We start from the raw sequence: 14509 nt of genomic DNA, 5'->3' as shown, positions 1-14509 counted from the left end.
TCCAATTCCAAGCCGCCCTCCCCACCTTACACCTTGATCAGAATTTCAGGGTCTTAATTTTTAGACACTATTGAAATTTAGGCCAATGTAAAATGAATATATGCAATTAAAAGTCACAATTTAAGAGAACTTTTTTTGCATGCTGATGCTATTTATTTAAGTTAAAACATACTTTTATTTTTGTATTAAATACTTGATGGGTGTGTTAATATTACAGGGAAGTAAAGGCCCACCTGGAGCTCTTGGCTTTTCAGGAGAAGATGGAGTCGAGGTGAGTTTGGTTATTTTCAAAAGGCTAGTAGAGAATTTTAATTGCTTTTGGTTTTGATCTGAGTTCTACTGGTTTACATTGTAGAGGATTGACGACAACTTCACTGTACACTTAGTAAACTATTATGGGTCTGTCCCATCACTGCAAAGAGAAACTTTATCAGATTATTGCATTTTTAACCTTCCTGTCCATTATGAACCTGTCCCATGTTTGAATGGAGCACAGAGAATAGTTCTCGGAAACAAAACAATTTAGTGACACAATTACACGGTATGTATGAGCAGTTAACTGCGACATGATGCACTCCTAACACCTTAATGCATTGGTGTGCACCGAGGTCACATGGGTGAGTTATCCAGTGCCAGCAGCCGTTAAAGCTGTGTTTGTGTTTTTCTGGGAGAAACAGAAATGGCTGCACCAGAGAAGTCCCACGCAGAGATCAGGGGCATGATCTTACCTTTCGGTGCGAGTTGGGAGCGGGTCAGCTGACTTGTGGGTTCCAATCCCACCCCCAATGATGCCCGACGCACAGACGTAATTTTACATCAATTGGCCTTGTTAAGCCTACCCTGTGGGCTTGCCGGCCACTTAAGAGAAAGCCGCTGTCAGATGACGTCAGTTGATAACGCGTCATTTGCCGGTTTTCTTAAAGGGGACATGCACATTTTTTATTGACAGATGATTTTTTAGTGTTTGACAACATTGAGGTGCCGCAAACACTAACAATCACTGTACAAAGGTGAGCCCTTGCACCCAAGCTCTCCAGTGACTCTCTCCTTAGGATAAAACAGATGGCAGCTGCAGGTGAGGTTACAGAAGCGATCTGTCACTGGTGAGAGGTTCTCCCAATGAGGTGGAACTACACAAACACTTCAAACCTTGTTACCTACAGAAAAGTCTAAATACATTAAAAATTATTTTCCCAACATTTTCTTACCTCTGAAACTCACCAGTGTGCCATTGGATCCTTCACACCACTTCTGCAGCTGTCATCAATGCACAAACCTTACAGTAGACCCACAGCATGCCACACTTACCTGGCGTGGTGTCTGGACGTCAGGAAGCCCGCAGTCGACCTGTCAAAATTGAAAAAAGCCTCTTAACTGCCTGTTAACTACCTGATTACAGGCAGTTAAGTGCCTATAATGCTCTTCCCGCTGCTAGGTGTCAGGTCCCTGCGCAAATCGGGGACCCGACACTTGGAAGATTGTTTGGAGGCGGGTTGACAGTGGGTTCGGGACCCGCTGTCAATCTTTGCAATTTTGCCAGCAGTCCCGCCTTCAAACCCGCCCCCTGAGCGCCAGCAAAATTCCCCCCCAGGTGTCTGAGTCCTTAATGGAGGACATTCTGCAATGAAGGCTGCTACCCAGTAATAAAAAGGCTCCATTTCTTCATAAGCCTCCTGTGAAAAGGCCGTTGAGTGTCTGTAGCACTTTTCAACCGCTCCAGCCACGTTATAGGGCTTCCTCCCTACCTTTCTTTGACCTCAAACTGGGCACTTCAATGAGCCTTGGGAGCAGCCTGTTCACAGGTTGGAAGAGCATAAAGCAGGTCCCGTTCAACATTCTCATGCACATATTGCACGGGGCACAAAGTAAGCTTTGTTGTGTTACGTTTTTAAAATATAGACTGAGACGTCATGAAAATAGAAACTGGAAATTAAATCTGAATGTATTTTACAGGGCACGAGAGGCCCATCAGGTGTAACTGGAGCTCCAGGATATACAGGATGCCCAGGGCTCAGAGGTAATGAGGTAAGCGACTGTTGAATGTATCTCCTGTGCACCAGTAACTAACAAAATGTTCCTACTTTTGCTATCAGCATTCTTACAATTGTATAATATGTTTCAGGGAGGAAGAGGGTATCGAGGGAGAAAGGTAAATCTGGCTTATTTACTCTTCATTAAAATCCAGTAAAGAATAGATGTTTTCTGTTACCTGACATCTGATTTTACCAGTGTACTAAAACCCAACATTGCTGTTGTAACAGGGTAGTGATGGGGACTACGGTATTGATGGAATCAACGGAGAGCAGGTAATTGGTGAGATAAATATGTCACGATTCACTTTTCACAGTTGGGTACAAGTATTGATACAAGATTGTGTTGTTCTCACAGGGAGAATATGGAGCATCTGGACCCTTCGGGGAACAAGGGAAGCCAGGATATCTGGTAATGTTTTTATCAGCAATCAGATTAAACTAGCTTTGCGCCCCCCACCCCGCCAAAAAAAAATGTTATTCGCTGCACCTTGCCTGAGCTGTTCTTTCCATCCTGTCTAATACAATTTTACTTTGTTTGATCAGTTCTTCCCTAATTAAATAATTATCTTGAACCCATTGTCTACAGTAATGTTTAAGTACAGTAATATACTGATAGCATATTGGATGCATTACAAATGACGTTATTTTATTAAGTGTGAAAGACTCGTGAGTGTCTCAGGCATGCTTGAAATGATTGTAATTTACCTCTGGAGGGACAGTATTGTGCTTGTTCCATTTTGCCTTTGATGTTTGATGTCTGATGCTTTCATGGTATAGTGAAAAAATGTGACTGTACAATTAAGTTATGCCACTCCATAATAACATTATGTGACTGTAGTGAGAATATATGTCATTATATATTGAGACTTTGTGACTGTATAGTGAAATGTTGTCACTCTATAGTAACATTATATGACCATTGTGAAATTAAGACACTATGGGAGAAAAATTCGGTTGGTTGCGGCACCCATTAGCACCTAAAGAGGTTGAGAAGTGGGGCGCTAACCAACTAGCGCCCGGGCGCAGTGAACCCTGCGCCTCTTCCCAAATTGAGCGGACATTTAGCGCCAGCTCACCGGCGCACGCAGATCATGACGTCATTTCAGTGTGCAACGCCCTTGGGGCGCCCCGGACCGGAAATTGAGTGGCGCCCCCCTCCGTTCCGCCTGTCGCTACCAACGACAGGTTACCTGGAATGTTTCCCAGTCGCTGTCGGGCTGGGGGGGCGCTATTTAAAGGGGACTCTTCCTGGATTATTAGTGGTAGCCATTTTTGGACCACACCTTCTGTGAGAGAGAGAGAGTTGCTCAGAGACAAACAGAGAGCCATTTCTGCACTGAGCCAGTGCTGGCTGAGGAACTTTAGCCTTCTGAACATTACTTTGCAGTTGGTAAGCTTCTCAACCGGCATAACTTTCAGTGCGCACTTACTATGGGGGCTGCATTGGATGGGAACGTCATGCTTTTCAATCATATTGACAGGGCACAGAGACGCAGGGATAGAGTGGCAGGCATGGCCAGACGGAGGAGGGCCAACAGACGTCGGCACACGAGACCATACGCTGCCAGGGTTTTCCGCCAACAGTTTTCGTATATCAACATGTCGGAGGAGCAGTGTTTCCGAAGGCTGCGCTTCAGTAAGGAGGTGGTCACTGAGCTCTGCCACCTGTTTCAGCCAGATCTGCAGCCTCAACTAAGGTGCAGGACATCTCTGTCGGTGGCTGTGAAGATCACTGTGGCTCTAAACTTCTATGCCAGCGGCTCCTTTCAGGCCACTGCTGGGGACATTGCCAACATCTCACAGTTCGCGGTGCATTGCTGCATCCGTCAAGTGACTAATGCCCTCTTTAAAAGGAGACGGCAGTACATCTCCTTCCCAATGACCCCGGACAAGCAGCGAGAGCGCGCAGAGCGCTTCGCAAGGATAGCGGGCTTCCCCATGGTGCAGGGCGCCATTGACTGCACGCATGTGGCTTTGCGGGCGTCTCTAGAGAATGCAGAGGATTTCTGCAATCGAAAGGGGTTCTATTCTTTGAATGTGCAGCTGGTCTGTGATAACCGACAGCTGATACTCGCTGTCAATGCCCACTTTCCAGGCAGCATCCACGACGCCTTCATCCTGCGCCAGACTTCTGTGGCAGACCTTTTCGAGGCCCTGGTTCACCCAGGAGGCTGGCTTCTCGGGGACAAGGGCTATCCTCTGTGCCCCTGGCTGCTGACTCCGCTCTGTTCGCCCAGCACCCCTGCTGAAGAACGATACGAGAGCCATCAAGCGACCAGGAACATAGTGGAGCACACAATCGGCGTGCTGATGCAACGGTTCCGCTGTCTGGACCATTCCGGAGGAGCACTTCAGTACTCACCTGAGCGAGTCTCCCACTTCGTGGTTGTGTGTTGCATGCTGCATAACCTGGCAATCCTCAGGACCCAGCCAATGCCACCAGACATTGAAGCACCGGCAGAGGAGGAGGAGGAGCACCAAGACGGGAGGGAGGCACAAACTGCAAGGGCCGTCCGTCAGAGGCTTATAGCAAGTCGCTTCTAGGCCCCTCTGAGGGAATACTTTCTGCCATTCCAAGAACATGAATGGAACCGTTCTGCTACCCCTAAGCAGGTCAAGGCAACAATTTGTGCAAAGAACAGACATGGACATTGTGAATAAATAAACTTCTTTATTTAACAAACTGTGTATCCTTCCCGCATGACAAAGCAATGGAAACAAACACCAAAACAAACAGACTGCCACATAACTGGCTCTCACACCCTGGAGACAATGTCCAAAACATAACTGGCTCTCACACCCTGGAGACAATGTCCAAAACATAACCAACATTCAGACCAGCATCCTCGGCCTTGAATGAAAGAAATAACATAATTTAGCAACACCTCCTACTTTTTGCCCCTCGATGGTGATCTGCTTCCCTTGCGGAATTGCCCCCTTCCCACCCTGCAGCTCCTCCGTAATGGGACCCCAGTGGCTGCAGCAAGGCTGGGGGAGGCCTGCTGACTGTCTGAAACTGAGACCGCAGATGCCCTTGAGGGACGGCCTGGACCAGCTCTGGGCCTGGAGGGCCCGGCTGCTGACTGCTCCAACTCTGCATGGGCGGCAGCAGTCTGTCCTACAGGTGGTGGCAGCTGCAGTGGAGAAGTGCCAGTGGTGGCATCAGGAATGCTGTCATCCTGAGAGCGGACAGCAGCTCCCTGGTCAGCCGACACACTGGCACTCTGACAGGGCAGCACCGCAGCATGCACAGCAATCGGCTGGTGCACAGATTGCTGGCCTGATGTGGCGCGGCGAGGGCCCTGGGGAATCCTGCCCGATCCAGCGAGGGTGGCAGCAGTCAGTGCTCGCGTGGCCTCAATCTGCGTCTGCATGAGACCAGCCACTGATTGCATGGCAGCACTCAGCATTTCCGTGGCAGGTGCCAGTGCTTCGCCGAAGTCCTGGACAATCCTTGCCAGTGCTGCGCCGAAGTCCTGCACACTCCTTGCCTGTGCTGCGCCGAAGTCCTGGACACTCCTTGCCAGTGTCTCAATGGAATCGGGCATCCTTGCCACTGCAGCCATGAGCTCAGTGTGCCTCTGCCCAGCCTGGGCGTTCATTTCTGCGAGGGCACGCACCTCTTCTGCGTTCCGTGCAGCAGCACTCACGGCCCGACTCGCCCTCCGGGGAGACGGCCCCCGAGCTTCCCTACCCCCCTCGCATTGCTGCAGGCCGCTGGGTCCTGGAGCTGCATCCTCCTCAGACCATTCCCCCTCGCTCCCCTCCAGGGAAGGCGTCTCCCCAGTCTGGACATGGGTTGGCTCGCCTGAGGGTGGCACGGGTGGTCCGGCTTCCTCCTCCTCGTCGCCTCCAGAGTCACTTGCACTGGCAGCTTGAGGGCCCGCCTCCCGAGCTGGTGATGCAGCATCTGAAAGCAGGGAGGTTCAAGAGTGGCTTTAGTGAAAGGACAGGGTGGCAGCAAGGGATGCATGAGTGCTGCAATGCTCTGAGTTGGCTCGAGAGTGAAAAAGCATGCTGGTGTGGGGAACAAGTGGAAGGAGAAAGGTCAAAAAGGTGATGACCTTACCATTGCTGTCCACAATGGGGTCGGCATCTCCAGAGGCGACGGGGCCAATCATCCGGCTTGCCATAATCCGATGGACTCGCTCCTCCAGGTCTGTGAGGGTCTGCGGGTGAGGCCGGCCTCCTCTGGTCCGATGCTGTTGCCTTCTATTATGGGCCAGCTTGGCCTGCAAGAGAAAGGATGGGGTGTGAGGAAACCTGCAGCCCTGATCTGGGATGACATGCCTCCCATGGTCGATTAGCCCTTACATTATGCTGCCCTGATCTGGGATGACATGCCTCCCATGGTCGATTAGCCCTTACATTATGCTGCCCTGATCTGGGATGACATGCCTCCCATGGTCGATTAGCCCTTACATTATGCTGCCCTGATCTGGGATGACATGCCTCCCATGGTCCAGGAGCCCTTACATTATGCACAGAGCTGAATGTGCGTGTGTGTTTCCAGAAAGGGCCATGGGTGCTGGATGACAGCTGGCCATTGGGACTTTGCACACCCTCTGGCCATAAAGTGAGGTCCAGATGGAGGGATGAAGATGATTCTGAAAAAGGCACTCACCCTGACGACCCGAGTGAGGTCGTTGAACTTCTTCCTGCATTGCACAGGAGTCCTGGGAACCATGCTGCTGGAGGTGACTCTGTTGGAAACCTCCCTCCAAGCTCTGCGATGGTCGCTGTGCTGAGGCCTCCTGCCATTCTCTGGGTAGAGTACAGATTGCCTGCGCTCCACCGCGCCAACCAGAGCATCCAATGCCCCCTCGCTGAAGCGCTGCACTCTCTCCCTGGCCCTCTCCATGTTCAGGCAGTTGTCAACGCCACAGGTAGGTTACCGCCGAGTTTGAGGCCTACGATGCGCAGGGTGCGGCTGGAGATGATGATCGATCCACCTCTTTAAGAGCTGTCCGGCGCCAGCGTGTCTGGCTGCACTCGATAATTGACAGCACCTGCGCTGCGCCCACCCGCGGAGATATTGCGTCGCACCGCCGGGTTAGCGCCTTAAGACTGTCGTGCAGCGCCTGATTTAGCGCCACAATCACCTTCAGGGGCACAGGTACCCAATATCGCTGGAGGTGGCGATAATTTGCGCACCGCCAATACTAGCGCCCCAAACGGGGCGATACCGAATTTCTCCCCCTATATATAGACTGTAGTGTGACGAGTGAAACTCAGTATATAGTGAAATTACTTGACTAGTGAAATTAACTGACTATAGTGATATTATGTCATTCTATTGTGAAATTATCACACTGTATATTAAAACTATATCATTCTATTGTAAAAGTATGTGACTGCAGTGAAAGATGTTACTGTATAGTGAAATTATTTTTCAGAGCTGTGAAATAATTAGAGCTACTGTAGTTGCTAATTGTAGGGACATTACAGATTTCATGGGAATAATAAGTCTTCTTATTTTAGGGTAAGAAAGGCTCAAAAGGAGACAGTGGTGAGCGTGGTGAACAAGGATTACACGGAGAACCTGTAAGTAAAATCCCATGGTTCTGCCTGGCAATGAGGGAGCTCATTAAATTCTTGAAACTAGGAGAGGATACTTTGGGAGTAATTTTCTGAAATTGCTCTCCTGGAACGTGCTGCCCATGATTTCTTGAGGGTTTGTTTTAATGACTGTTGAATCAAGGCCAGTGCGCACTAGAATTTCCAAATTACAAAAACAACGGGGGAAGCAGCGCAGACTCATAAACGTTCCCCGTTTGTGCACGTGCTTGGGTTTGGCTGACACTATAATGAATTGTCCTGGTATGAATCAATCGCTATATAATTACATACCATTACTACTTTCTACATTCTGTGTAATTAGCTTGTACTCCTAAGCCTAAAAATTCAGGGGATTTACACCACCCGTTACCATCAAAAAAATGGCGAAAAGAGGGCGGCCGCCGCTCTTTCGCCAGCTGGTGGCGGGTCCCACAACGTCCTCCATTTTCCCAGGCCCAGCAGCGCTGCCGGTTAGATGTATCGCCCTGCAGATTAAATAAAGTTACGGTGACGTCAAACACCGACTTATCGACACCACGGCGAGCTTGTACCTTTGTGCTGAGTTCAGCGCTGGGTCTTAAGCACGCCAGGTAAACCCAGCATGCAAGCAGACTCACACAGGTGATGTCAGCACCGTTTAAAGGGACACACGTCTTTCAGGTAAGTTTTCATTTAAGTTTTTGGACTGTTTTCTTTTGATTTTACTGGAGTAGTGGCTTGCTGCAATAGATGTTAAAAGTTTTTTAAGTGTGTAGGGAGTGTTGCTGGATGCATGCAAGGCCTCGGGTGGTAAAGGAAGGCCTCTGAGAAGACAGAAAATGCTGCAAATACTCAGCAGATCAGGCAACATCCGTGGAGAGAGAAACAGAGTTCACGTCTCAGGTTGAGATACTGCCTGAGCTGCTGAGTATTTCCAGCATTTGCTCGCAGAGGAAAGAGACGCAGAAGGGGAGGAAGCAGAGAGGAGGAAGCAGAAGAGCAGGAAGCAGAAGGATGTAACCCAGACAGCACCTTTCTGACCGGGATATCCGGGATGGAATCATCGGCCTGCGGTCCCAGTGAGCACAACCCCAATTCCCCTTTCAACATTAGTCCCACACCTTATCTTCCCTCTGTTACTGACCATCCCAGTGTCCACTTGGCCACTATGCTGGAATCAAAGCCATCGCAAAGCAAACTTTCCAATCCAACTTTATGGCCTAGAAATTCGGTGGGCTGCGCCACCAGTTAGCGCCCAAAGAGTGCACTTAGTGGGTTTAGCGCCACTGGCCACGCCTCCCGCGAAATTTAGCGGGGCGCTAATGGCGGCGTTAGCCTGTAGCGCTGCGCTGCCACCGATGACGTCATCGGTGTGCGCAGCGCCCCGCTACAGCCCCGATCGCGATAGTTGGTCGCGGCCCCCGCTGTAATGCTGGTCGCAATTTGCGACCGGTTCAGGGGGACCTACCTGCGGCGGTAGTGGCGCTAATTAAAGGGGCGGTGCGGGGCGGCCTTTTTTTTTGCTGGCTGCCTGCCAGCACCTCCTCGCGCTGCCGTCCCCGGCCTCCTGAGCCCCCCCACCCCCCCAGCAGTGCCGGCTGTGTCCCAAGAGCCCAGCACTTCTCCTCGGTGCTGGGCTCTTTTGCCGGCACTCGCGATCTCCGATCGCGCTGGTGCAGGCCCCTCCCCTTTAAGAAGGGGAGGAAGGCCTGCAGTACCGCAGCACGCCGTGCCGCAGCGTGTGGCGCTGTGGCACGTTGTGCTGCGATATTCAGTTGCAGCGCCCCAAGAGGGATGCGGGGCACCTCGAGCAGCGCCCCGCTTCCGTTTGGGGCGCTGAAACTGAATATCGGGCTGGCGCAAGCGGCTCCGTCCGGAGCGGTAATTCCGGCGCCCAGGCGAGCTTGCCGCCCCAAATGGGGCGTCACCGAATTTCTAGGCCATCTAACCATCCAATATGATGTCAAGAAATTAACTCATCACCGTTACGCATTCTCTTAGCGACTGCCTTGTGTCTGCCTTTGCCAATCCTACTGATGTCACGAAGTGCTACCCCAGTGGTTGCAGCATAGCTGGTGGAAGGCTGCTGACTTTCAGTGGGGGACACTGCAAATGGTCCACCTTGAGGAGCTAGTGGCTGGGAGTGTCAAATCGAGTGATGGTGTTTCCTCTTCTTCTTCTCTCCTCTCCCTCTTCTTGTCCAACCACTGGCTTGGCAGGCTGCATTTCTCAGGTGTGCGAAATGAGGAAGGCACAAGGGTGGCGTTGTGGTGAGGAGAGGGCGGAAAAGCAAGAGGTGCATGCGAGAAGGAGAATAACGTGTGAGGATACCCGCATCTTGTATCCTTTCTGCCCTGCCACTAGTCAAGGCCTCAGCCATGCCCCTGCCCCAAATGTCTCCTCCAATGGGATGAGGTGAGGCTAGGAATGGGAGATGTGCCTCGTGATTGGTACAGATTGCTGGTAGGTGAGTGACTGGGGGGAGGGGGGGGAGTCGTACATTGAGAAGTGTGTGAGGCTAGTGATTCAGTTGGTAGGAGATAGCTTTTGAAGATGCATTCACTGACCTTGACCAGTGGTCTGAGGTCATGAAGCTTCTTTGGGCATTGGAGCCAGGTGGTGGGGGTGACACTGCTGGCAGTGACAGCTTCGATGGTTCCACATTGTTCTTTCTGGAGGGCCTCCTGGCCCCTGTGGGTAGAGGACCTCGCTTGCAATGTTGATCCCCTGCACAAAGCTGGAGTGCTGCGTGCGAGACTCTGGGTGCCCCTTCCCTGGCTTGATGAACCATTTTTGTTAGTACTGAAGACTCCCATTTGGGACTTCTTTTTAATGTTAATTTTTTTTTTAAAGGCAGTAAGGGCTGAAAACTGCAATTTTTCACTTCAGTTTAATTTTTATTAGCTCTGAAGGCATTGCCCTTTTAATTCATAGCCCTTTTAATTACCCACAATTCCTTGCAAACTCCATAGCTTTGCTCCCATAGGCTGTTGGAAGCTGGAATGCCACTTCAGGATGGGAACTTCTACTTCCATGCCTGCACTAATGCCACCAGGAGGGCGTAACACAGTAAGTTAGTGCTGGGCTAAAAATCCTTTAGTCCCCAGCGTGAATTATCCTCTGGTCACACTTTGTCCATTTTCAGCGGCCATTAACCCAAATTGCTGGTGACACTGGCAGCTCTCATGACTTCGGCAACTCTCGTGGCGGCCACAAATTTTCCCCCCCTAGTGTCAACTCCAGCGAGGCATCCTGTGTGTATAGCAATGGTGTTTGAACTTTTCTGTGTGGGACCGCCCCCCCTACAAATATTGGTACATTCCCAGTCCCCCCTGCCAGCAAACATTGAGACACTCCCAGCAGTTCCTGCAAATCCTGATACAGTATAGAGGCTGCACTCCAATACTCGCAGACTTGCTGGGACCATGTGCCCCAGCTTCCAAAAGATAGGATTGGCTGATCAACAGAAAAGAGTGCTCTGTTTATAGGGACTCATTTTTTTTGTATAGCAGCAGAAACGCTGGCCGCTATTTTGCTAACCTCGGCTGGTCCGTGGTGGGTGACATTGGTGGTGGGTCCTGACCCCGTTGCTGACTCCAGCACGCTGTCTGAAATGAAATGACCTTGATGGGGCTTGTTAAGCCCTCCCAGCGCATTGCCCGGCCAATTAGAGGAAGCGGGTCTGGTGACATCATTTGATGACATGTTTAAAGGGACCATGTCCAAATTTATTTTGACATTTGTGCTGTCAGTGTTCTACAGCTTTGAGGTGCTGCAAACACTTGACAAGCACTGCACAGAGGTGCAGGGCTGCACCCAGGCTCTCCCATGATTCCCTCCATATGCTAATGGAGGGAGTCACAGCACGCAGGGAGGTCCTCATCCCTTCCGATGGGCAGAAGAGTCCTCCCCAGGAGATCAACACAGCCTGGTTGCACATTGCAGGAGGGCACAAACAGAGATGTGGTCAGGAGGACCTGGATTCAGTGCCGCAAACGTTTCAGTGATCTCAGTAGATCATGAAACGTTAGTACAAAGCCACACTCAACTTCATCCTGCTGTGCCTCTCATCACATCCCCATCACTCTGCCTTCCCTATCCTACTCCTGCACATCCTTACTCACACCAACTTACCTTGCACCTCCACCCATCCCTCTCTATCTACGTTATCACATCCCCATCTCACTAGTCACCCCTCACACTCACCCTCATCTTAGTCCAATCATACCAACTAACAACACACAAGGGTAGGCACTTGGGTGGTTTATGCAATGTCCATGTAAAGTTTCTGTTAATGTGGTGTCAAACATTGAAACCTTTATTTTCAACACTTTACATTCTTGGACAGATTTGTGTGCACCTTTGGAAGTGGCTTAGTGAGTTGCAGTGAGTGGTGAGACATAACGGTATCCCCCGCAATGGTGATGAGTGTGAAATGAATGGCTTGGTCATTGTAGGGATGCTTTATGGTGTTGGTGTGGGGTAGTGCCAACCTGGCGCATCATGTGGCAGCCAGGGTGTACAGCGTCAAGTGAAGTAAATCTGGCCATGGTGAGGTCATCCCTGGCCTCCTGGGCAGCAATGAGGTTGGGGGCTGATGCCCTCTTTCCTGTGCAGCATCAGGTGATGGCGGAGAAGGTTGGTGATGTTGTTGGTGCTGCTGGTGTGCCTGGTGCTGCTGGTGTGCCTGGTGCTGCTGGTGTTGGGGCTGATCGTGGTGGGATTCTGAGGACCAAGGTGAGAGAGTATAAAGGGCACTGATGCTAATGTAATAGATGGCAGGTGAAGTAGAGATGACAGAAGCGATCTGTCAATGGTGAGAGAGGTAATGAGGTCAGACTGGATGGAGACTGGTATAAAGACTTTCAGCATGGTGAATCTGTTGTGGAAATGCAGTGAGGAAGAGCTTGTGGCTGAGGGAATATATCTCAGTAAAGTGGAAGCTTTTGCTTGACATTTGAAGCTGTCAATTCATCAGCTGATTCAATAGCCACTGACCTCCCGCCTCAGCTTCACAGACGTGGTCGAGCAACAGCGTGAAATCTGTGGGTGACCTGTCAAATTCAAAAGGTCAGTTTAAAACCATTGTTAAGTGGCTGGAAGCAATCATTTAAATTGGCTCCCTCGCCGCTACGTGTCGGGTCTGCTCAGCACTCACAGACCCGACATTTGGTAAAGATGCATGGTGGCGGGTTCACAGCGTGGTCCCAGCCTGCTAGAGAAAAAAAACACTTTCCCACCCTATCTGCCACCGATCGTGCCTGCTAACGCCATGCAAAATCTTTGCCAATGTACTTGCAATTGTAGGAAATAAATAGACGTCTTATGGCTTCTATTTGCTGAGCACCCCTCACAGAGCACCTTGGATCTGGTGACCCCGGTTTGAAAGCCTACAAGATATATATTTTTAAAAGTTGTTGTATATATCATGGGATAGTGAACACATTCTTGTAAATCATTGCATTTCATTTCTGGGAGGCTGGATTCAGCTATCTCAGTACAAAAAAAAATAGACTTAAGTTGCAAACTGATTTGTTCTCATATTCTGCCTCAAGGCTTCTTCTGATTAATGCACGGTACAAGATGTATTTCTTGAACTAGAATTATTGACTCAGCCAATATGTTGCCTGGAGTTAGATCGTAAGGCACATTTATAATCATATATTTCTTTTATTATTCTGAAAACATTCCATCCTGATACGACACTTCGTGCCTAATTAGATAGTTTGATAATCAATAAGCAAAAGCAATGAAATAAAAATAGAAAATGCTGGAGATACTCAGCAGGTCAGGCAGCACTGTGAAGAGAGAAACAGAGTTAACGTTTCAGGTCGATGACCTTTCGTCAGAAAAGCAATGAGTTTCTCAAAGCTATCCTTAATAGTTGGTGCAAAAATATTTTAGAAACAAAAATAGAATAATACTAGAATGTTGTAACAGGAAGTCTCATGAACCTGAGTCGTGAACCTGACCTTCAGGGTTCAATGCTTCCTCTCTGTTCACATGGAGTCAGGACACAGACATGGAAACATAAACCCTTTTTAATGTAATCAAATTAATTGGCCACTTCTCTGCAAAATATATCAGAATATATTTAAGGAGACATCATTGTATATTCCTAGAGCAAGTCCAAGCCCAAAGCCTTGCGTATGCTTTCATTATGTTTATTTAGCACTTTGCTGGCCAAAAAATAGGAGGGACAAAGTGAGAAAGAGAGAGCAAGCTGAATCAGTCCAAGAGGGGTTTGAAAGAGAGCAATCCAGATAGATCCAGACCAAAAGAATGAGAGGGGTAGGGGATCATTTTGACTGTGGGTGATAGTGTAAAACAGGTCATATCGATTCAGCCACCTGTTATACATCTTCCTGCTTTTTCACCTCCATTGACTTCAACAGAGAGGTGAAATTCCATTATTCTGGGCTGAATTAGAACCAAAATCCGAAAGTGATGAGATGGAGTGCAAACCCACTGAGACCTTCACCCCACACTTGATGATAATTTTATTATTAAGCTATTTAATGTTTCAAACATATTGTGTAATTCTCTTGTTAGAATTACAAGAGATGTTGCATTATTTGCTGTCCGTACCCAAATGTAACACAAAACAGGCATTCAATTTAGTTCTGCTGGTTCTATGCACAGAGGCACAAATTATTTCTGTTTTATTATTTAATTTAATGATTTATAAAACATTTACAGGCTTTCTGTGGTCATGGCACAATGCAGAATTCATTACAGATGGGAGGGTGATAGCAGATGCGTACTGTAGTGGTGTTACATAGAAGATAGGAGCAGGAGTAGGCCATTCGGCCCCTCGAGCCTGCTCCGCCATTTAATGAGATCATGGCTGATCATCCAAATTCAGTACCCTGTCCCTGCTTTCTCGCCATATCCCTTGATCCCTTTATCCTTAAGAAATATATCTAACTCCTTCTTGA

The 14509-nt window shown here is 49.2% G+C and overlaps 1 protein-coding gene across 1 annotated transcript in view; it reads left to right on the top strand.

The window, feature by feature from the left end:
• Positions 1 to 14509, top strand: part of LOC147117769 (collagen alpha-6(VI) chain-like) — a 133348-nt gene that overhangs the window by 67338 nt on the left and 51501 nt on the right. Inside the window, exons 18-23 of the mRNA XM_085989394.1 lie at positions 218 to 271; positions 1954 to 2025; positions 2123 to 2149; positions 2262 to 2306; positions 2389 to 2442; positions 7515 to 7577. Coding sequence (XP_085845520.1) covers positions 218 to 271; positions 1954 to 2025; positions 2123 to 2149; positions 2262 to 2306; positions 2389 to 2442; positions 7515 to 7577 — 315 coding nt within the window. The remainder of the gene's footprint in view (positions 1 to 217; positions 272 to 1953; positions 2026 to 2122; positions 2150 to 2261; positions 2307 to 2388; positions 2443 to 7514; positions 7578 to 14509) is intronic.

The sequence above is a fragment of the Somniosus microcephalus genome, chromosome 5, assembly GCF_052327205.1.
Source record: "Somniosus microcephalus isolate GS21.2 chromosome 5, FLI_Smic_1.0, whole genome shotgun sequence".
NCBI classification, from domain to species: domain Eukaryota; kingdom Metazoa; phylum Chordata; class Chondrichthyes; order Squaliformes; family Somniosidae; genus Somniosus; species Somniosus microcephalus.
Note: the sequence above shows the minus strand (reverse complement) of the source record. Positions and strands in the feature narration are given on the sequence as shown.